The following is a 24,138-nucleotide window of genomic DNA, read 5'->3' as shown; positions in this document are numbered from 1 at the left end:
AGAGGCTAAAAAATTTAAAGGAACAATTCAAAAAAGAAGGGGTGCAACCTAAAATTCACAGAAATGTATTAGACTTCTCAGATAAAATATATTTTTGATTATCCTAAACATGCAGTCTACTTTATGAATAATTTCTGTGAACAAAATGCACTTATTATGCCAGGCCGGATCCCCACCAGCATATCTAAGAAGTACATTCATACATTATACTCTGACAGTTGTAAATCATTAGAGAGAATTCCTGTATCACTCTCATCCTGGTATTCCATCAGGTGTACATTTTGAGGTAACATAGTAGTTCAGAAACCCAAGACTGATCTTTGTATGACTTGTACAAGCAATCAAACTGTAATAGGGAAAACTGTCAGTTATGCATGAGGAGGAAGAAAGAAATCCGATGGGAAAGGCTATACAACATATTAATTATGCCCAAGCAGAGCGGATTGCTTATAAAAACCATAGAAAATTGTAGAAAAATGATTAGACAACTGGAAACTCCTTTGTCTCTTGGGCCACATAGCTGTAACACATACGAGGGCACAATGCATTATAGTTTTGATTTTGCCCAACAGGTGGACTTACCATACGATCCACAAGAAGTTTGACCCATTTTCTTTCTTACAGGCTATAAAGTGGGTCTCTTTGATGCAGCGTGTGAAGCACTTAAGAAGTTTGTTTTGTACATTATTCCAGAAGCTTGCATTGTGGGTAAAGGAGTAAATACTCTCTTATCCCTTGTACATCACTTCTTGGAAAATTTTTCTTTAGGTGAGGAGCATTTAAAATTCCATGCTGATAACCATGCTGGGCAAAATTAAAACATCATCCTACTGAGATACCTCATGTGGAGAGTTATGACAGGAAAGAACAGCAGTTGGAAAATTTCATTTTTGCCAGTGGGACCCACAAAATTTCAACCTGGTATGTATTTTGGTTGTTTCAAGAGAGCATTCCAGAAAAATGAAAGTGCAGTTACTGAAGATGTAATTAATGTTGCCCATAAAAGTTCTCAGGTTTCTAGCTCCCTTATTCCTGTCGCTGTTGGCACAGAATCCGGAAATATAACAATTCTTACATATGACTGGGAAAACAAGTTTGATGCTGGAATGAAAACATTCCACAAATAACCCAGATACATCACTTGTGTATATGAAAGTGCACCCTGGTGTAGTATTGACAAAAAAATCCATAGTTTCTGATGAAGTACCCTACACCATCCTTCCAGAAGATCCACCACCTGACTTCAGTGACTTTCCGCAAGTCGTCAAACCTCAAGGACTTAGCATCGATAGACAGATGTATCTCCATGAAAAAATTAGACTCTTCATATCAGAAGATAAGAAAGATATATTATGTCCTGCTGTAACATCTTTCCCTGCACGAAAACGCCACCACCAATTACCTCAAGTGAAAATCTTATGGAGCCAGCTTCTGTTTCTCCTCCTCTGCCAATAATTACACTGTCATCTTAAAAAATTGTAATGCCTAAACAAACAAGTAAGGGTCAGAAGGGAAAACCACCAAGTCCAAGAAAATTATCCCCAAAGAAGAGGTCTCGACCCACCTGCAGCTACTGTGGAGAGGTAGGATATCGGGATCAAATGGTGAAAAGGCATGTAATGTGCCCAAAACGCAGGGTTCAACATGAATAACTGATATTCCTGTCTTATGCTGGCTGTGATTAATGTTCATTAAGGTATGTGATAATTTTTGTAAAGTACAGTAGTGTTGCATATAGTTGTCTTCAGTGACCTTCCGCAAGTCATAAAAGCTCAGAGACTTAACATAGATTGATAATCTCCATGAAAATATTATACCGTAAATAATATCTATTGGTAATATTTGCTAAAAAAACAATCTGTATCAGAATACCGGTGAACATGAAAATGTAAACACCAACGTAACTTACAGATAGTTTAGTAGTTATTTGTGTCGTAAAGTAACCCAATTTTTAAATAGCTCTTCTGAAAAGTTATGAAATCTTATGCTTATGTTATAATATTACATGCTAATTTAAGGCCTTAAATTCTTTTGGAGGCATTCAATTCAATTACATGATATTAACTACATATTATGGAACACGACAGTACCTTTATCTCAGTGTCAGACTTGTGGTCCCTTTTCATATGCTCGCACACATATCTCAGCAGTAAAAGCCATTTGAAAGGTTTTGGGGATGGGGATTTTTTATCCAGAGTGTCGAAGTATAGATGCAATTTCTGAATTCATTTTAAATGAACTAAATCCTGTGTTCAAGATAATCCTCACAAACTAATCGTGCAGACTTTTGAAGGATGTTCCATGGTGAGTGGCACAACAGGAGGAGTTCAAGCAAAAACAGTTTCAGTATCCTAGTGCACACTTCATACATTGCTATACTTATCAATTGAATGTAATTACGGATAAAGCTGCTTCACAAAACAAATCCGAAAGTGTATTTTTTTTCTTGTTTTATTGGCTTTCTCCACATATTTTTGAAGGTCACCACAATGCTTGTTTGTATTGCAATCATTGGTGGTTCATCGAATTCCAAGCTGTCCTACGACGTAGTGGAACTTTAAATCTATAACCGTGAATGTAATATTTGAGAACAAGGAAAGCTTGAAAGAATGCCACACAACAAAATTGCCATGGGGCATTATTTGAGTAACAGAAACTTTATTTATTGGTTAAAATTTTTTAGCAACATAATGCCATATGTAGACTATTATACACACAGTTACAATCAAGATCGATAGATGCAATCAAAGCAAGAAATGCAGTGCCTAATTTTATAAGAGTTGTGAGGCACATCACAGATGGCATAGGACAGAGCCATGGTGAAACAAAATCTTCATTAGTTTGTAAGGGAAAATGGAAGGCAGGTAGATTGACTCAGTTGAAATGTGTGACAGAACTATACAAGACGCTCACCATCACTTTAGTTTATTAAATCAGCTTGATGCAGCAAATTTATTAAACTCGATCAACTTCTGTGACAACTCTGCAAACTTTTCAGAAAAGGGAACTTGCAGCAGCTGTTCAATATTATTCAGCTCTGGATAAGAACAGTTTGAAAGCAAAACTACATGTTATGTGTGAGTGGCAGGATTTCAGAAATGCTAGAGGCTCTGATCCATTGCTTCAGCGTGTACTATGACACAATCTACAGGATACATTCTGGGTGATGACAAAGTTACTCAAGATTCTGATTACAACTCCAGTGATGACAGCAGAACCTAAAAGATGTTTTTCATCACTGACAAGAATAAAAACTTTCTTAAGAAATATCATTTCCCAGAAACGCCTCACTGCACTTGCCATATTGTTAATCAAAAAGAAGACACTTTTAGCTGGTAGATTTGTATACAAGATTTTGACTCCAACTTTCATAAATATCTCCCTCTGTGGGTGGGGGCAGTAGAATAACACCCACGGTATCCCCTGCCTGTCATAAGAGGCGACTAAAAGGGGCCTCAGGGGGCTCTGAAATTTGGAGTATGGATTGGCGACCACAGGCCCCTTAGCTGAGTCCTGGCATTGCTTCCACTTACTTGTACCAGGCTCCTCAATTTCATCTATCCTATCCGACCTCCCTTGGTCACCTCTTGTTCTTTTCAGACCGCAACGGTATTTCGTATGGAGACCTAGGGAGTTTTTCATTTTCACGCCCTTTGTGGCCCTTCTCTTCCTTTGGTTGATACCTTCATTTTTCGAAGTGTCGGACCCCTTCAATTTTTTTCCTCTGATTAGTGTTATATAGAGGATGGTTGCCTAGTTGTACTTCCTCTTAAAACAATTATCACCACCACCTTTTATAAATATGCCGTATTAAAGACTGTAAAGCCTCTAGCCTCTAAATTATAAAAGTACAGCTATTGCATTATTAAACCAGCTGAGGAGTAAAGCACAATGCAGATGAGACAGGAATGCACATTAACTTAGTAACATTGTGATATACTTCTAAACAAGGAGCCATAGTCAGTGCATGTGAGATATTTTAAAATGGTAAGTTAGTACAGTTTAGATTTCACTTAAGCTCTAGAACTGTAGTACGGTGTTAGGCCCAAGGGGTAGCTTCGTTTCTTGAAATCCTGAAGTCAGTTCCCAGCCGGTCCTGCTATTTTACTACTGGACTGAGGGCTGAAACAGGGTTTCCTCAGCCGCATGAGATTAACTGAGGTGCTGTCTGCTATGAGAGGCAGCAGACCCGATCACAAAAACCAAGTGATGCTGCTGGTTTGTTATTGCCCTGTACAACTGACCCTATGGACAGCAGTTTTCTTGGCAGGTCAAGGCCCTTAAAATGGGCCAAATGTACTATGGGCTTAGGGAATGTCAGCAGAATGCTACAAAAATCGTGATACTGGCTACTCAAATAAGGGTTGGAGATGGTACAGATAACATACCATACAGTTTTTGCTCTGTCAGTATATTCCTCAAAATCAAAAGGAAAAGGGAGTATTTTTTTACTGTATCACAAATGGCTCTTCATATAAACTTAATTCTTTTTATATTTGAAATTTTCCCTGCTTTACTTTTCAGTCTTTGAAGAAAGATGATGTTCTTGTCTGGGACAAAGATGACAAGAATGCAATGGATTTTGTTGCTGCATGTGCAAATATCAGAGCACATATATTTGGTATACCTCAGAAGACTCGCTTTGATATTAAATGTAAGTAGTATTATTTTCGTAAGTTACTATGTAGAATTAAAGGTGTTTGCATTTAAGACTTTACTACTTCTTTCTTTTTCTCTTTTTTTTAAAGCTATGGCTGGCAATATAATTCCTGCAATTGCAACAAGCAATGCAATTATTGCTGGAGTAGTTGTTCTCCATGCATTTCGTGTTCTGCAAAGTGAATGGGAGAAGTGTCAGTCAGTATATCTCAGACTGAAACCTAACCACCGGGGTCAGCTTATTGTTCCTGAGAAATCTTTGAATCAGCCTAATAAGAACTGTTATGTTTGTGCTGCCAAAAATGAGGTAAGTCAAGATTTGAAAACTGGAAATTCATATAGTTTTCATGCAACTCATATGAAATACTGTAAAGAGCTCTTCTGTGGACCATGCTCAACATGCAAAAGTAGAATCAGTTCTTCAGACAGATTCAGAATAGGCATAAGTAAGAAATCAAACTGATGGGAAAGTGATTTTCTTGCAAGATTACTAATAAAGTAAATGAAGTGAAATACACTATTTATTCATGATTCATTTTAAGACTTCTGTAGTCATAATTGATGTTACAAAATATTACGTGAGTATATTACAGCTTAGCAGCAATATTTTGCCTACTTCGATGGTTTTTATTAATTGGCAAGTAGTAGAAATTGAAAATCATCCAGCATACAATCTGCGTTCTGCAGCTGTAATGTTTACTTGAAGAGATAATCGCAGTTCTCTTGAAATGTATACAATACTTTAACCATAATGTACAGGGAGTATAATGTAAGACTTCACAACTCTGTTCACAGGCCACGGAAATCCCCAAGTGAGTGCCATATGGCTTGTGGCAAGTCTAGCATGATACAGGGTTGGGCACTATGTCCCTGTTTCAGTACACTGTGCCGGTACAATAGTTATATTCCACTATTCCAGAACGTCAGTTGTTCCGAAACATTCTCGAGTGAGACCGAGACATTGGCTCGCTGTCCTGTCAGAAGCGCCACTATGCACTGCCCTTCACCTACTAGCTGGCTGTCGATACCGGCAGTGTGCCGCCATGTGCTGGAGTGTTCCGTGTTCAGTCGTATCCTCTTTGTTCTGTGAGTTTTGTTGCACCAGCAGCTGGCCTTTGGTACATGCGGAGAACTTAATGCGTTCTGTTTTGTAAGTGTGTTTTCATTGAAGCCTAGTAATATATACCGTATGAAGGACGGTACACTTTGAATAATATCACACTGGAGTCCTGTTTACGACTTTTTTACTAGAATAAAACCAGACAGAGTGACATGCAATTTATGTTCTTCTATTTTGTCCGCAAAAGGATCTTCAGCCGGCACAGTGACGAGACATTTGAAAATTAAACATTCTACCATTTTTATTTTTGTGTTCTGCTTGTATAGGCCTAGTTTTATTTTTATAATCTCCTGTTCAGCTTGTATATAGTGTTTAATTTTTATCTTCATGTTTTGCTTGTGTGAGTTTTTTTTTTTTAATTTTCGTGTTCCGCTTGAATGTTGTGTACATAAATAGAGTACTGACGAATGTTTCTTCAACTGTACGAGTATATTTTTAATTGGTGAAAATAACATTGTGATATTTGTAAACACATCTACTGACAGTGTAATTATGACAGGTGTATTTTAGAATGAATGAAAGAAAACCTTCTTATCCTAAAAACAACATTTAGACATGATTTTCTGGGTGCCTATTTCAGAGTTCCGACTGCTTTTTCACGTGCTGTGAAGTTTTATCCTGGCCTTAATTACTCACAATATGGGCTGATACATTCAACTGGTGAAAATATCCTTGGATATTAGTTACTTTTAAGAAAAAAAAAAGAAGGCAAAGAAGAACAGCTCTCACACAGGAGAGGTTAGAAGATATACAGACAAGACTGGAAGTCAGACCACAGAAGTCACTTCAGAGATTAGCTCAGGAAACTGGTTTCACATTCATCATCACGTAATGTGAAAAAATGATTACATATAAGATCTTACTGGACACATTCGGTCCATAACATACAGCCTACACATTTATTACAAGAATAAGATTTTGCAATTGGCTGATGAATAGTGTCCAGCCATGTGGTCTAGGAGTAGCATGCCTGCCTCTAACCCGGAGGCCCTGGGTTCGATTCCCGGCAAGGTCAAGGTATTTTACTTGGTCCGGAAAGTTGGTTCGAGGTCCACTCATACGTGATTACAATTGAGATGTAGGCAGAGAAAGTTCGCGCCAGATAGCGCTCGTGTAGTACTGGGTAAGCACAAGGCGATCGTCTTATGTTTCTCCCAGTCAGCTGCGAGTAATGTATAGAATGTGGTAGAGTTTTCTGAGCTAAAACTGATTGTATCTTTTCTAATTTTACTCCAAGACTAAATTAATTAATTGTATACGTATTTCCCCTAGTATGTTATGGACGATTTTCAGCGTTTAAGCATTAAACAGCTGCTAAATGAGCTATGGACCAGAGATGCTAAAACTAGCGGGAGGAAGGAAGAGTTAGTACAGCGGTAATTAGAAAATTCTAACACGCTTTATTATCCAGATAATGAATAGGAGTCTTTTCCTAAAGATTGCAATTACTTGAGTATTGTACATTGATAAATATATAAATATACCTCCCCAAGACTTAAATCATAAATAGAGATTTAAATACGCACTTGCTCCTATTGCTTATAGACTTCGATTCATGTTTTTTAATGTTGATGGTTTACATGAAACTGCAGATACAGCCTTGTCCACCACCAAAGGCATGTGAATTTCTTGAGTTTCCCAGTGCTGGTTCCTTTGAAGATTTAACCATCAGCCATAAGGTAAAGATCACTACCACAAATTTGCATTTGATAAATTATTTCATATTTAGAAAATCGGAAATAGATGGAGCACCTGTTTCCAACTACAAATCATTGTGTTATGCTGGATACAGACTCTTCAGTGAAAAGTTTGTTTTGTTTAGAAAAGGTTAATTTCAACCGGATTAAATTCTAAAATGCAGTGTTGTGAAATCTGAGTACACAAAACGTAACCTATAATGTGAAGCTTATTTTAGGAGTATCTGGTGACATTATAGGAGGAGAATGTGAATGTTTTGCTGGAGCAGGCCCCAAGGCATGTTGTAAGCATATTGCAGCTGTAAGCTATGCATTAGAGCACTTCCCCAAAACTGGTATTATTCAGTGTTCAGAAACATGCAGCCAAAATTTAAAAAGTTTTCAGCATCCCCCTACCAAATGGTTGAGGCCAGTGAAAGTGCAATGTTTTGCTATTATATTATATTATATTATATTATATTATATTATATTATATTATAATCTCAGTTGCACCAGTTATAACTCTAGTTGTGGGGTATTTCTGTCTAAAAGCAAGGGGGCTGTTTTCAAGGAAATTTTCTCTATCAGGCCAAATGCTCAGCTCTTTAAATTGGCAGTACATGAAATTAATCCCAACGTTAAATATTCTCCCAACAGTAGTTTATGGATTCCGAAGTTAAGGCCTAGTTCCTTGTCAGATTTTTCGGTCCGTAGCTTCATAACTGTCAAAAAGAAACACAGTCTGGGTTCAAGGGGGAATATCTGTAAATTGTATCTGTTTTCTCCCAGAACAGCAAACACTAAATTACAATGTTGAACGTCTATGAACCCCGTATGAAGCGATATGGCATCAGGATTATGCATTGTTTGCTCAACAACCAAATTACCTGTAGTATTTGTTTGAGTGCTGATGTCTTTGAAAGTGGGAGTCACAAATTTTACATTCACTTCTTCGGGTATATTCATGATTTCTTCCCGTGCTTTAAAGGAGGTGATTTCCGCATATTCCGATATTGTAGGCTTATCGTGGCAATTTTCTGGTGCATGGCCTCTTCCTTGTTTTTGTTGTGTTCGTGGTCCACGGAAAAAGCGATGGAACAACGCCCGGTTTTAATCTTGCTCTCTCACCTTTAAATACAAACGCATAAATTCGGTGGTTGTTACCGAAATTCCTAATCAGTTTATAGGTAGAAAATAGGAATTATTTCCCTTCATAAATCGCACTTACCCAACAAAGTTTCCGTGAAGTCATCGGGTTGAAAATGATGGGAACACACTTTAATATTTTTGGTCAGATTCTTCTCACCGAAATTTTTCCTTCAAATAGCATGTAACCATTTCTTCCTCATTCCTTTATTTTGTGGAAACTGGTGAAACGAAAATTGGCTTCCCTAATTTTTGCAAAGAGGAACACTGCAATAGCTCGGCATAGGCACGAAAATAACAATTCAAACAACTTAAATTTGTGGATATTTAGCGGCGTGAGTACACAGGAGACATATGAAGAGCGCATTGCGCTTACCCAGTACAACAGCAGTGCGCTCTATCGGTACTAGTTCTATACATCCCTATTGAGGAGCTATCTGACGGTAGGATGGCGACCCTGTTCTAGAAAATCAAGAATAATGACCGGGAGGATTCGTCGCACTGGCCATACGTCACCTCCTAATCTGCAGGCCTTCGGCTGAGCAGTGGTTGCTTGGCAGGACAAGGCCCGTCAGGGCTGTAGTACCATAGGGCTTTGGTTTAATGAATAATGGCCACAATGGTATCGTGAATTCATACTTTCTTTTTATGAGTGACGAAGCATGGTTTCATTTGAGTGGATTATGTCAGTTCACAGCACAACAGGATCTGGGTTACGGAGAACCCGCACATTTTACAGCTGAAATTTCTGCACGATGTGAAAGTGGGCGTATAGTGCGCTATTAGTGCCCAGCGAATTAACGGTCCGATATTTTTGCAGGACAAGATTACAGCTATATTCACAACATTCTCGAACCACTTTTTGCTGAACTGACTGAAGAAGAAAACAAAGTTTGGCTATTTCCAGTAGAATGTTACGGCAGACCATATGGTGCGTAACTATGCAACGGTTGCAGGAAGTGTTCGATAACGATCAGATCACAATACAAAAAAAGGAAGTATAGAGGTTTCACCTTTTCAATACACTGTTATTAATTTGTACCAATATTAAGTTTCAACATATTAACTTTGGGACCGGTTTAGACACATTTAAAGTGTCATCATCAGCCAATTAAGAGAACAGGGCAAAAGGACTAAATCATAAACAATTATAAACACACATAAATATTAGACGTTATTCACAATCAAAACGATGTACATAGAAATATCAACACTTTTTATGAAGTAAATTCAGTTGAAGTTCATTTGTAACGTGACAGTCTTGTATATTCCTGCTGTGCTGTAATCACGTAAAAAGACGTTGAATTGATGGTAAATAACGAGTTAGAAAGCTTGATCCAACATATATCTTGAGGGATGACTCGTTAAAAGATTGATCTTGAGAGATGCAGCTTGTGTAAAGTTGTTGCTAAGCTAGGTCTTATAGGCATTTGTTTTATCGGCACTTTGAAGAGTGGAAAGCGACATACATGAAGTTCTAGAATACAGTGTAGGACTAAAGTTCCTCAGTTCGACGCGGATATATGAAGCCGAAAGAAAAGGACACGTAAGTAGAAATGAAACAAGGGGTAAGAAATTTAGAACAAGTTAAATTATGAGGCTGACCTTTATCAGCATGCCATGATGATTGACATGTGTAGGGGAGGCAAAATGTCAAGCAAATAAGGAAGTAAGAAATAAGTAGAGGTAGGGGATTGTAAAGGAGAGTTTGTGAGGGGGTGGTGGGGAGGGGGGATTGTCTAAGGTGGATCAGGGTGGCTTTTCGGAAGGGGCAAGTAGTGTGAAATAGTGTTGTCTAAGACGTGAAAGACCAATCGAATACTTGTCAACTTGAGGTTATTCAAAATTGAGATGAGGAAGTCGAAAAGGGTGTTTGGCTTCTCAGAAATGTCATTCAGGTTAACTCTCTTGGTGCCAGGCGGTAGTGTGAGCATCCGCCCTTTAAATTGCCAGAGCTGATCTGGTCGGCCGTTAACAATCCAGTCGGAAGTTGCCAGAGCCGATTACATCGGCCGGCTTAAAATTCTGTGATATACATAATTTTGAGGCAGCCTATAGTGACGTGCATATTTTTGCTACAACCTGTAGTAAAGGGGCTACACGTTATTGTGTGCTTGGCCTTGCTTTGGCAGTTCTAAGAAGGTGTTATACCTTTCACAAGAGTCGTTTCCTGTGTTAACAAATCCCATAACCAATCAGTAAATGATTGCTCCTTGCAGTGAGCGGATTTGTGACAGGAAAATGGCATGTTGTTCACGTGATAATAATTCAGCAGGTATTGATGACATTAAATTAATGCAGTATTTAGAACAGCGCGAAGTTAACGCGGATGATTTATCGGATAGCGATAGGGAATTTAGTTCAGAGAGTAGCGACGAAATTATACCGGACACGTCTGCAGAATCACCGCAGCTAAAGAAGAGACGTTTAATTGTGTCTAACGGCACTAAAGCTACTCTGAATATGGTGGTAGATGAAACTAGTGACAACAAATATGATGATGTCCCTCGAGAACATTTTGCGGAAATTTGTCCCAATGAACCCGACATCATTCCTCAACCTCCTGTCTCCTTCAAGGAAGTTCTTGGACCTAAACATGCCCTACCGTCTGATTCTCCGCCCATATCACACTTCAATTTACTTTTCACTTACTCTCTGCTAAACCGTATAGTCGCATATAGTCCTCTATCATTACCTAAATGCCAGTCTCCGCTGGCCAAGTGTAGCATGCCTGCCTCTCACCCGGAGGTCATGGGTTCGATTCCCGCCCAGGTTAAGAATTTTCGCCTGGTCCTGAGGGTTGGTTCGAGGTTCACTCAATCTAAGTGACCCTAAGTGATTGCAATTGAGGAGATATCTGAGGGTGAGAGGGCGACCCCAGTCTGGAAAACCAAGAATAATTACTGAGAGGATCCGTCTCACTCACCATGATTCACCTCGTAAACTGCAGGCACCGAACTGAGCAGCAGTCGCTTAGTATGTCAAAGCAAATCACGGCTTTAGTGCCATACATTTCTTAATTTCGTAAATTCCGTTGTATTGTAAAATTATTTTTCTAATATATACTACCACCGGAAACGAGAAACTATTTTTTCTGAAAACAAAAACTATAATATCAACTACTATTTTTTACTTATTTAATGATTCAGAATTATTTTAATACTGTGTTGTCCGCACGTAGAAAATTTGTTGTCAGTATTTGCCAAACATCGATAAATATACGCGAATTTTATCGGTGAGTAAAGTTGTCTTGTTTTTATTAGTGACATATGTTTGAATTTTTATTTTTTTACGTTTTTATTTTTCTCGTTCAAATTAGTTATTCTATAGAATTGTATTTAGAAATACATTATACGTAATTACGTATATTCTTTTGTATCGTAAATTATTTTTTCAAAGTAGATATTGAGAGATTAAGTGCGAAAATATTTTTCTCTTCCTAAAAATAAACGTTATCGACAACTATAAATCAATAATAAAACGTCTTTGACTCTCTATATCTCTCCAAACCAGTTTCTTATTCTACGTAGTCGATATGTAGAAAATTTCATGCTGGTATTTACTATACACCGGTAGATATACGCAAATTTTAAAATACATGTATTTCCACTGAAAACGGCCTGGCACTTTACAGTAGTAGAGTGGAGGCGGAGCTCTGGCCTCTTCCAGCTGATGGGGAGCAGCCGACCAGATCGGCTCTTGGCTCCAAGAGGTTTAAGGTTCAGATTGAAAAACTGATCAAGGTGTATAAAACAGTTTTCAGTGATATCAAAGAGAGGGCCTTTGTTTACAGTGCTGAGAATTTTGATATCTTTGTCTTTCTTAGTGAAACTATGTTTTACGTCATGCATATATTGTCCTACTGCCAAAAACCTGTTATATTTTATTGCATTAACGTGTTCAAAGTATTTAATTTTGAAGTTGTGACCATTTTGTCCTATGTAAGAGGAGATGCAGTTATTGCATTTAAACCAGTAAACACCTAACATTGAAAAGACATTAGTTTTGTTTATTGAATTGGAGTTATGTAATACTTCCAAGCTTCTATTGTTAGTTCAAAAAGAACTAACCCCAACTTGGCAGGTTCGATCTTGGCTCAGTTCGGTAGTATTTGAAGGTGCTCAGATACGTCAGCCTCGTGTCGATAGATTGAACTCCTGCGGGACTAAATTCCGGCACCTTGTCTCTGAAGCCCATAATTAAGTAGTTAGTGGGACGTAAAGCACATAACATTATTATTGTTATTATTGATATTATTATTATTATTATTATTATTATTATTATTATTATTATTATTATTATTATTATTATTATTATTATTATTGAGTTTCCGTGGAGCAGAAAGAGGTGAAAGAAGGTGCTGGTGTAAATGGGTCTAACTACGATATCAAAAATTGATTTAAAACTATAAGTAAAGGTTATATTTCTTTTAGAATCTTAAACTTAACAAACAATATTTTCAGCTACTGGTAATCGGGTACAAAATATCAATAGAGATACAAAAATTGGAAAACCCAACATTAGGGAATTTAACAGAATTTGGGCTTCAAGCCCCAAATTTTCGACTTTAAAATATCGCTAATTAGTTTTTACATAGACAAGGAGAAAACTCCCAAAACAAGAGCACATTGCTCCAAAGGTTAAAAATCTGTAGCCTGCCAGAGGCACCTCTCAGTGTTACAAAAATCTCAGAAAAGAGCTTACATGCTCTCCAACATTCATCATGGAGACTGCGCTCCCACTTTCTTTCAGCCTACTCAAGGCAACATTACGGAAAAACCATACAGTTTCCGGCCTCTCTAGGCCCAACCTACAGGTTACTATTTTACACATGGGTAACTAGTCCCAACCTACTGGGCCTTCGTGGAAAATAAACAGGTTGAATTACTGGCCCGAACACAAAATGAATGGAGGCATATACTTGCGCTCCTAGACAATTAAGTATAAAATCCTAATTGGGCTCTCGGCCCGATGAAGCAGAAGCTAGTCCCAAGTTACTGAGGTGACTAGACTGAAGGGTAATTTAATGCATTACAGGAAAGAAAAAAATACAGTTACAAAATCGTAGTCACCTCAAACCAAGTTGAAGGGGAACTCGAGAGGGTAATGCAATCTCTATCCCCGATTTACTGTTTAAGACTTTAGGAAATTTTACATTAGCCGAAAGAAAATTTACATTTTAGAAAAAGGTGGTTACCTAGTTAGAAATTTGAACCTTCCCCTCGTGCAAGTCTGCGGAGGTAGCTACAGAATAATAAGACTGGTGGACATTACCTTCGCTGATGGACTGCCTTGCAAAGAATGAGGCAACACACACACTCTCAGAAATACGGCGATCAAAAGACAAGGTAGCCGGAAATGCCGCAGCTTATATACGCGAGGGGGCAGTTTGAGAGATTTCTGGACTAAATCTCCACTCGCCCTCTCATTTTTATTGGTTGAATCAAAAGTTACACCAAAAACCTACAAGAAGCCTGTGATAGGCTGAAAAATAAAAAGTTACACCAAAAACCTACAAGAAGCCTGTGATAGGCTGAAAAATAAATACAAAATTTTCTAATTGGCCGTATTCAAAAGCTGGTGGGATGAGAAGGAAGGGTTACCAACCCAAAAATAAATGGACATGGATTTAGTTATGAAAACCTAGAGACACAAAACTTCTTTAAATCACAAGTTCTTTCACCTTGCACCAGAGTGCATGACCTCAGTTTTTGTAAGGACATCTATGGAGAAAATTTCAGACTACTTGCTTTACACCAAAACAAAACAAGAAATCCAGACAGTTTAGGAAACTTAAAAATGACAAACTTCTCAGTTATTCAGTAGCGACATCTTCGGATTAATGTCCCAACTTCAAGCAGCAGTAGTTTCACGTTTTTTATAAGAGATAGCGTTTTTTAAGGTGTTTCTTTTAAATGTGCGGGGTTGAGGTATACCTCCTGGTACTATTATTATTATTATTATTATTATTATTATTATTATTATTATTATTATTATTATTATTATTATTATTATTATTATTGTTGTTGTTATTAGAGATGGGAATTTGCCTGTTTGCCTACTTTATTCCTGTGTTCAGAAATGTAGGCTTTTGAGATATAAATCCGTTTTAGGGTCTTTCTAGCCATATTTCGTTGGTTTTATGTTGCCTATTTGGAGTATAATTGCCTATTTGATGCCTTTTGACTGTATTTTTGAAAAGTCGATTTTCTTCTAGTGCGTTATATTGTAGCTAGTGTGCTCGACAGAATTATCTTCTTTTTTCTCAATATCTGTTTACCCCACGAACAAAAGTGGAAATTCTCAGAAGTCACCATAAATAGTTCTAGAGAAATTTCCGTCAGGAGAAACAAGGAACAATTTGACCTCGAAGACTTCAGTCCCTCCAACCTCCTACGACATATGCGAGAACCAGTCAACGTCGAACTATGTTGCACAACCCATATGCCCTCTAGCTCCCTTTCGATGCGAACTGTTGTACGCGTATGCTTTACGTTCAGAACGTGTTGTGATTTATTGTGAAATGAAAGAAGAAGAAGAAGTATTAACAAAGAAAAATCGTCGAAGTCCTACTGGCTGAAGCAGTGGATCACGGGGATGCCAATTTCACTATGGATGGAAGGGTAGTCTGTCAAGCTTGCTGTAAGGTGGTAAGTTCGTTTGTTCCTTTTATCTTTTTGTGATTGAGAACTATGATTGCACTTCATTGTAGCATATATAGGCCTATTAATGTATGTATAGTGGCAAGTTGTTTTGTTGCAATGCTGTAATAGTCGTGAACTTTCAATAATTTATACTGCTAAAATGTAAATAATCATTAAATTACTGAGCGAGGAGTTAGAACGCCGGTGATCTCTTGTCACAGAATGTATGAGAATAAAATCGGTATTTTGAAGTGTGATTAATTTCCTGTGAAAATAGAGATTTACAACTGAAATGCAATTTTTAAAACTCCCTTTAAAAAATCGTGAATTCTATTACACTTCCGCTAAGCCTTCACGAAACACAGGTTGCAGATCCAATGTAGTCCGGCTAGGACGATGCCACAGCGTATTTTACAAGGTTGCCAAGACTATCTTTACAAGACCAGACCAGCAAAAAGAGCGTTGGTCTGGATTGGTGAGGTCCGGTTAGTAACCGTTGTGTTTGGGTGGGGGGGAGCAAAGAGAGTAAGCCTATAGCATCCCCCCTAGAGTCTTGTTAAATTGTGAAAAAAATAAGGTTATGGGCGCATGAGACGACAATTCAAATTACGCTTTTTTTAATTTTCAACGAGGTTGGTGGCCTTGTGGGCACACATGATGCAGGATCTATTGCAGGCAACAGAAAATAGTCTATATGACAGCTTACCCGGTTGACCAGAGCCGGCAAATAGAAGCAAATAAAATGTTCACAAATCTGAGATATGGACGGATCTCTCCTCTACGCTTTCACGTCTTTTTTTATTATATTTTTCACCCGGTGAACTCTACACGATACTGCCAAATTATAACTGAAAATCTCTGAGGATATATTTCCATGTAAATTACTAATTCCCTTGTTCCTACTTTAAAGTTTTGTACTTTTAGAAACATCATCTCTAATAGTCTTTATGAGCCAAACATACAATATATATACTAAGCATTATTGCGAATTAGCTCAACTGTAGAAATTTAAGATATAGGGACAATGTAATAATTTATGTCAATTTTCATATTTTTCAGATCAAATGTGGAAAAAATACCACATAGATCAACTTAGAAATACTGCGATGCATCTGATATGAGTACATAAATCTGTATCAACGCAGCCTTTCTACCAGTCCACTTTGGGCAGCGACCAACAACCATTTTTTTCAGACCTATGTACTGCAATATTGGGAGCTAATATGACCCTGCATAAACTGGAGAATCTTCAAATTTCAACAAGCTGCCGGGAGCAATCACCAAGTTGGAGAAGAGTGGCATGCCTCTGGTGGAGTCATTTAGGATTGTGGAAGAAGTCGGAAGTTTTGACCGAACCTCTATGAAGGCAGCCGCTGTCAGCGATATAAAACCAAATGAAGTGACTTCACTAAAGTTTTGTCCATTCCATGTGATGTTGAGAGATCTTCCCGCTGAACTTAACATTAAGAACATGCACAATATGTACCTTGAAACCTACCCAAGCTATTAGTCATACTGTACCATATTCAATTTCAAATTTAATATCAGGTTCGGATACCCTCGTTGTGATATTTGCAGCTTTTGCGATGAGTACACAGCAAACTGTCTGAAACTCGAGAATGATATAATATTACCAGAAAATGAAGATACTGTCCAAGATGTCAGGAATAAACTGAAAGAGCTAGAAACAAGTTTTGCATCTCAAGAGAGCACAGATATTTTACAGATGTAAGAAAACAGCAAGGTACGCAGTACAAAAAGACATTCGAGAAGAGGCTATTGTTTTCGATTTTCAGAAAAAAAATTGCAATAAAATATAACAGGTTTTCGGCACTAGGACAACATATGCATGACATAAAACATAGTTTCACTATGAAAGACCAAGATATCGAAATTCTCAGCACCGTAAACAAAGGCCCTCTCTTTGATATCACTGAAAATGGTATGTATTACCATCGCCAACTTCCATTTTTTTGTTTAATGTACACATCTTGTCATCACAGAAATCAGTGTTTTATGCTAATACAGAGATATGTGGTCATAAAGGTGCAAATGAAGTATCGTCACTGTTGTTCATTTCATTTTTAATTACTTGGACACCAAGGCACAAGATCTCCACATATTTTGCAACTCAGCAGCAGATCAAAATAAGAACTTTACTGTTTTTCACACTCTGCATTATATTGTTGATGAAGTGAAGCACTTGAACTCGGTTAGAATGACCTTTCCCATTCGTGGCCATTCATATTTAGAATGTGACCGAAATATGAGGTTAGTGAATCAGCGGTCACATGTGGAGTTACCTGAAGAGTGGAATGGTGTCATTGCTAATTCAGGAACAAAACCAACCCCATTTGAAGTAATTTCATGCAAGGATCAGATGTTATTTCATTCTTGGTGAAGAATACGTGAAGTTAAGACCTTTCAAGTCCAGGCCTATAAAAGATATAGACACATATAATGGTTCTTGGGAACATTCGATCACAACACTTCCAAGAGGGAAACTATTGACTTTACTGCCTGGAGACTTCAGGCTTCCCAAGTTGAAGGATAGTGCATCAGTACCCTTATCTGAAGCTAAGTACCTGGGTCTTCAACATCTCAAGAGGTTTTGCAGGCCAGAACATCATGTTTTCTACGATGGTTTGCCATTCACACCTGCTCCTACACCCAGACGACGAACTGCAGGGAATTCCCAAACCACAAATGAAGGTCAGCAAAACCCAGCAACAAGAGGTTGTCTTAAAAATCAGTAACCGTTAGTGTTGTTGCGTTTTGTGACTTTATGAATTTTATGGACATTAATCTTCTTTACCTTGTAGTTTAGGCCTTCAGTAAATATTTTGGTAAATTCTATATCTATGTAATAAAACAAGAGCTCAATTGATGTGTGAATACTCTTTTCATCTCACATACTTAATAATATAATACGTTTCAAATTTTAAATTCCATTTTTCTCAGTAAGAATAAAATTGGGCCAATGACCTTTGATGTTAGGCCCCTTAAAACAACAAGCATCAAGAATAAAATTGGACATTCACCCTTCTTCCATGGATGCTTCATGTGTGTGGTATCATGTCTGGCAATTAGTTTTTTTTCTTATGTTTCATTAATTAATGTTTTGACTGTCATGTTTAGTTTACAAATAATTTCTGCTTACGGTAGTTATAACCAGTGTTTCATAGTACTAGAAAAATATAGTTCCAAGTATGATGTTGATCTATTAAATTATTAGAATGTAGTCAGGTAATTGTATTTTATTTTACTACTACATCAAGATTGGCATTGCTAACATCCCTTGTATGTTGTAAGTAAGTATGCAATAACAATATACAGACAGAGGCAGCAAAAAACTTACATGCTGTGCAGGGGATGGCATGGGAAGAGATTGCCTGCAAACCATTGCTACACTCATCAGTAAACTGTAGTTGCACAGGCCGGTGTTCAATTTCATTATGGTAGTTAAGAGTTAATAATGAATGAAGTAGAAAACTGATGTAGATCTTAACTTTCTTCAAAGCAGCTGTTGAAAATGTCCATCAGTGTGGATTGTGCTTGACACTTTCTGTTTTAGGGCCAAAGTCCACAACTAATTATTAGTTCATTGAACACCTGTTCTGATACATGTATTGATTATTAATAATCTTGACCATGATGGTCGGGATTGGATCTGTATTGACTTAGTAACAGTAAATATGTTGGAAAATGGAAGATTGACTAGGCGGACCATCTTCCAACATATTTACATGTATCGATTGATAAGCTGTCACTGCTTTTCTTCCTCAGTCAGCATTTCAAAAGATGGCTGCTGTATGTTTTGCACTTAACATTGTAATTAACTGTATCATAAAAGATAATGGACCAGTTATTCTGTGTGCAGTTTTGCCACACCAAACCAACTTCCTGATCTTGAAGAGGAATTTCATGCATTACATGAGGATTGTCAGTGTCTCAGCACCTTGAATTCTGAGAATTCACATGCCCTCTTAAATGGAAATAAGCTCTGTCCATCATAATTAAAAGAAAGATCGACAATACCCTCATGGACAGATTGTGAACGATTTTGTCATACGATTTCTTGATGAGAATTGTCTCGACTAGAAATACAGGGTGTTTCAAAAAGAATTTACGTATTTCGGATGCATATATTTATTAAACTGTAATACGTACGAATATGAAACTTCATACATATTTACAAACCTCTCAAGCTCAGATTACAGATGTTCAGTATGTCCTCCATCAGCGACACGAACAATATCACATCGATACTAAAATTCCTCCCATACTCGGGTAAGCATGTCCTTCGTCACTGATGTTATGACAGTACGGATCCGGTTCTTCAACTCTTCCAGGTTCTGTGGGAGTGGTGGTACATAAACGTCTTTAATGAAACCACTGAAACCCCACAGGAAGAAGTCACAGGTTGTCAAATCCGGTGACCGTGGAGCCCAGCTGAGACATGCTAAGTCGCCAGCTCCTTGACGACCAATCCAACGGTTCAGTAGAGTTTCATTCAGATATTCACGCACTTGGCAACTCCAGTGAGGGGGTGCCCCGTCTTGTTGAAAAATGAAGTTGTCTAGGTGCAGCCTCAGAAACAACCAGTTTTGTAACATAGCGAGATACTGCTGACCATTAACCATGTTCCCATCAAAGAAGAATGGGCCGTAAACAGATGATCGGGATATCGCACAAAACACATTGACTTTGGGCGAATCTCGTACATGTTCAATGACTGCATGTGGATTTTGTAGTCCCCAAATTCGAACATTGTGTTTGTTCACCTGACCACTAACATGGAAAGTCGCTTCATCACTGAACAAACTGCATTGTGCGAAAGAGTAATCGGTAAAAAAAAACCAGATCAGGTGTAAGGCTTTTCAGGCGTTTGCTCTATTAACCAGCGTTTCGTCTTAGGTCTGACACTAGACTCATCAGAGTGGGATGTGTCAGACCCTACCCACCGACGCTGGGGTGTATGCAGGTGAACTTATCAGAATTTCCATTCAATGTAATCAGTGTCAATAGCATCAAGAATCTCGTTACAAAATGCCACATGTTTGCGTTTGTCATCAGGACGCAGAGCTTGTAAGAGCTGTAACTTGTACGGCTTCATAACCAACCGACGTCTCAAAACATGCCAAATTGTTGTTGTAGGCAGTTGTAACTCCCAACTGGTACAAGGAGTTGATTTTCAAGGACTACGTTGGAAAGCAGTTTCAATTCGTGCAACATTTTCTTCAGGAACACGAGTGTGGCCAGGACTCTTTCCTTTACATACACACCCTGTATCTACAAACTGCCGATACCATCTTCGAATCTTCCACCCATTTGGAGGATCAGTTTGGTACCTCAACCTGAAACGTCTTTGCACTGTAATCACGGAATTGCACTTCGCAAACTCGAGAACGCAAAATGATTTCTGCTGCGGAGTAGCCATTTTCAACATATGACGGTTACCAAGCAAAACAGAAGAAAACTGACATGTAGTGGCTATTAATATAAACTAGACCATGTATTTGTTTCTCCAATAGCCGAGCCAAGGCACAGCGATCGATAGTTTGGACAAAATAATACTTTGTAATATGTATATTCTTTTTGAAACACCCTGTATTTGTTGTCTAGTACTGTATGTCACCATACTGATAGCTAAGGTAACACAAATAACATTCGACAACAATTGTAGGAATGCAACACTAATAACGCTAATAACATGTGCTCACCAAGAACTCCACTCGTAAACTAAACCTTCATTCAGTAAACTTACCACTAACCCTGCTCACTACGCTGCCTGACTGCGCACTCTGTCCTCACGACCCAGGAGCAAAGCATTTCCCCAGTCCACCTGCACAGCAGCATTGGCTGAAGTGTCAGTAACTTTTTGCTGCCTCTCCCTACATTACATGGTTCTAACTCTAGGCTTATTTTTACTTTGATTTTAAAGCAGAATTTCAGTTTTCAAATGAAACAAACCTGCAAATATCTTTTCATGGTGGTTGGTATAATTGGCATTGCATATACGCATAGATCTTGTTTCCTAAATATTATAGGATAGATGGGGTTCTATGTCTTCATTGAGTATTAATGATAAACTGAGTGATCCTTTATCTTATTGTGATCAGAAATTAAATTCCCATATAATTATTTTAGTATTTTTATTTTCCAAAGGTTACTCTTTGTTTGGATGTGAACACCATGACAGTGAAGGAACTGGAGGAGCAAGTGCTTAAGAAGGCATTAAATATGGTAGCACCTGATGTCATAAGTAGCACGGGCACTGTCATTATATCAAGTGAAGAAGGTGAAACAGCTGAGAATAACCCAAAGAAACTCAATGTAGGTACCTAGATTTAAATGTTTGTGTTAAAAATTGTTAGGTTAACAATCATTATTAAAACTATTTTTTCATTATTTTTAGGAAATGGGTGTATTGGATGGAAGTATACTAAAAGTGGATGACTTTCTACAAAATTATGAATTGAATGTTACCATTGTTCAAAGGTAAGAATGTTTATGATATTCAATGTTAATCTTAGCATTATCCTCAGTGTGGAATTGATTAGTTCCATCTATTGTGGATCATATACCTTTTATGACTCTCACTGTCCTTTACATGACTCACTAGTTCTTTGAGGGGTTGAAACAAGAAACTTCTATGTTTAATATTACTAGAGGCTGATCCTCTAGCTTGTGTTTTTTTTTTAAACAACAATCAACCCCCTCTCAGGGTTTTAATATTAGGCTCATCATTTGCAGTTTAATAATGCACACTTACAGATTTATTTGTGTATAGGTATAGGGGAGTTTGTTGTTGTTGTTTTCAATAACATTTTAAGCTATACCATTTTTATATTTTAATTTCCAGTCTTTTTAAATATGAGAGTGATATTTAAAAATTCATCAATCAAAGAGACTCCTGTAAAATGCATATCCCTTTTGTCTTTTTTTTTTTGAATCAAAGTACAGTATTTTATATTTAGATGTCTTATTGAGTTTTGTAGCTCTAATAAATAATAATTTTATGACCTCTGCAACCATGTGCAGACAGAATGGCAGAGAAATCAGAATTCTATTAGGTGTTTCGTCGTCGTCCTCCTCCTTCTTCTTCTTGATTCTAAACAACACTGTTCTAATCCCGCTGTGACATTTTGAAAGGCCGTGTGCTGTACTTAGGGCATACAAATAATAATACAATTTTGTCTGTACACTTCAGATTGTTGCCTTGATCTTTCCCCAGTATTGACACATCTTCTGCTATTGTAGTTACTTTCTTTTCTCTGATCAGAGGATACCTTTCTTCAAGATCTGTCTCACAGCCTGTCTGTTTTGTAAATCTGTCAGCCCCAGTTCTTTTATGTCCTATGTCTCCATCACTGTGGTATGGACTTTGTTTTGCCAGAAGGTGAACAGGCATTCTGCTGAGACACAATTTTGGCTTATTTTCCTTACACAGTCAGAGAGCCTCTCTGTCTGCAAGTAGAGCTCTGAAATGCAACATCTCCGGCAGTGCCCATCTTCCAGTACTAGGCTAGGATCTTTCTGAGAATTCTTCTCTCTTTGGCTTCCAGCTTCTCAGTCAAGTCTTTTCTGTTTAGTGACAGACACCCCAGGATGTAGAGCAGAGATGCTCATGCTGGGCATTTCATCCCGCAGGTGCGCAGCACTGTAAGTGGGCAGACAGGTAGGCGATGAGCATAACTGCAGCAATACCAAATTTTGAACTAGAGGCAGAAAATAATAAAAGAGAGGGTAGAAATCCATGTCATTTTCAATTTATGTAGTGCAGTAAGAAATAAGTTCATTGCAGTTTATCGGAGTCGAATTTAGCACCTTTATGTACTTTGCCTTCATATAATCGCTTTTGTTGCTCTTGTGAAGATAACTACAGGGTCAGTCTGTTTCTTGCCATTCAAGTTGCCAGATAATTGCCATGTCTTGGTTTGTGCTTAATGTCAACATTATCTGAAGATTGAAGGTGTGACACAGTTTGACGAGTCTTACACCATTTCTGTTGGTCATCATGTGAACAGGATATCTTCATATTGTTGATCTGTACTGTGCTTACATTCCCAGTTGATCATTAATCACCTAATAAGATTGTGATGTAACATCTCCGGCAGTGCCCATCTTCCAGTACTAGGCTAGGATCTTTCTGAGAATTCTTCTCTCTTTGGCTGGTATTTAGCTGGTATTTTCTCCATCCGTCCCTCGAGAAGGTCCAAAAATTGTTCAACTTTCTCTGGATTATGTCTGTTATCCTCATTCATTTGGGTATGTGCATTGATGACAGTTCTTTTGTTCCACAAGTTTGCAAAAGACCATGCACATGAATACATTATTCGATTGGGCAGTGGGAGGCACTTTTATCACTGTGACATTGGTTGCTATTAAACTCGTTATTGGCAGCTAATGTAATCATGAAACATTGAATACTAATCAGGTATCGCGTAATCCTGTTAACAAACGTCTAGCTATTTGAACATCAAGAGATAGCCTATCATCTTGACAAGTGGTTATTTGTGCATACTGAATATTTCAGCACAACTTAAATGCATGAACTCATTCATAATAAGAAAATTTTCCGATACAACAACATAGCTGGTTTTAACTATTTAACTTCTGAAGATGACCCAAACAGGGTCGAAACATGTTTGGACATGATAAATGTTAATTTTAAGTTTTAAATTTACACTGTACTGTAATGTATTGAATAGGAGGATAGTATTTAACAATAAATTATTATTAAAGTGATATCCTTTGTTGCCACAGCTAAGAGTTGGAAGCGAAATTCTCTCAGAAGGACTAGAAAAATCTGCCACCGAGCTGATGGTGTGTTTTTTTTTTTACTGCAAAAGCTGTGCCAAACAGTAGCATATTTTTTGCCCATCTTCAC

The 24,138-nt window shown here is 37.8% G+C and overlaps 1 protein-coding gene across 2 annotated transcripts in view; it reads left to right on the top strand.

Annotated features, from left to right (window-relative positions):
• Uba2 (Ubiquitin-like activating enzyme 2) overlaps nt 1–24,138 on the top strand; it is a 160,208-nt gene that overhangs the window by 95,576 nt on the left and 40,494 nt on the right. For both annotated transcript variants that reach the window (XM_067136665.2, XM_067136666.2), the window contains 4 exons: nt 4,525–4,654; nt 4,749–4,966; nt 21,414–21,581; nt 21,664–21,746. In XM_067136665.2, the coding sequence (XP_066992766.2) occupies nt 4,525–4,654; nt 4,749–4,966; nt 21,414–21,581; nt 21,664–21,746 (599 nt within the window). The remainder of the gene's footprint in view (nt 1–4,524; nt 4,655–4,748; nt 4,967–21,413; nt 21,582–21,663; nt 21,747–24,138) is intronic.

Source organism: Anabrus simplex, chromosome 1, assembly GCF_040414725.1.
Source record: "Anabrus simplex isolate iqAnaSimp1 chromosome 1, ASM4041472v1, whole genome shotgun sequence".
In the NCBI taxonomy this organism is placed as follows: Eukaryota; Metazoa; Arthropoda; class Insecta; order Orthoptera; family Tettigoniidae; genus Anabrus; species Anabrus simplex.
Note: the sequence above shows the minus strand (reverse complement) of the source record. Positions and strands in the feature narration are given on the sequence as shown.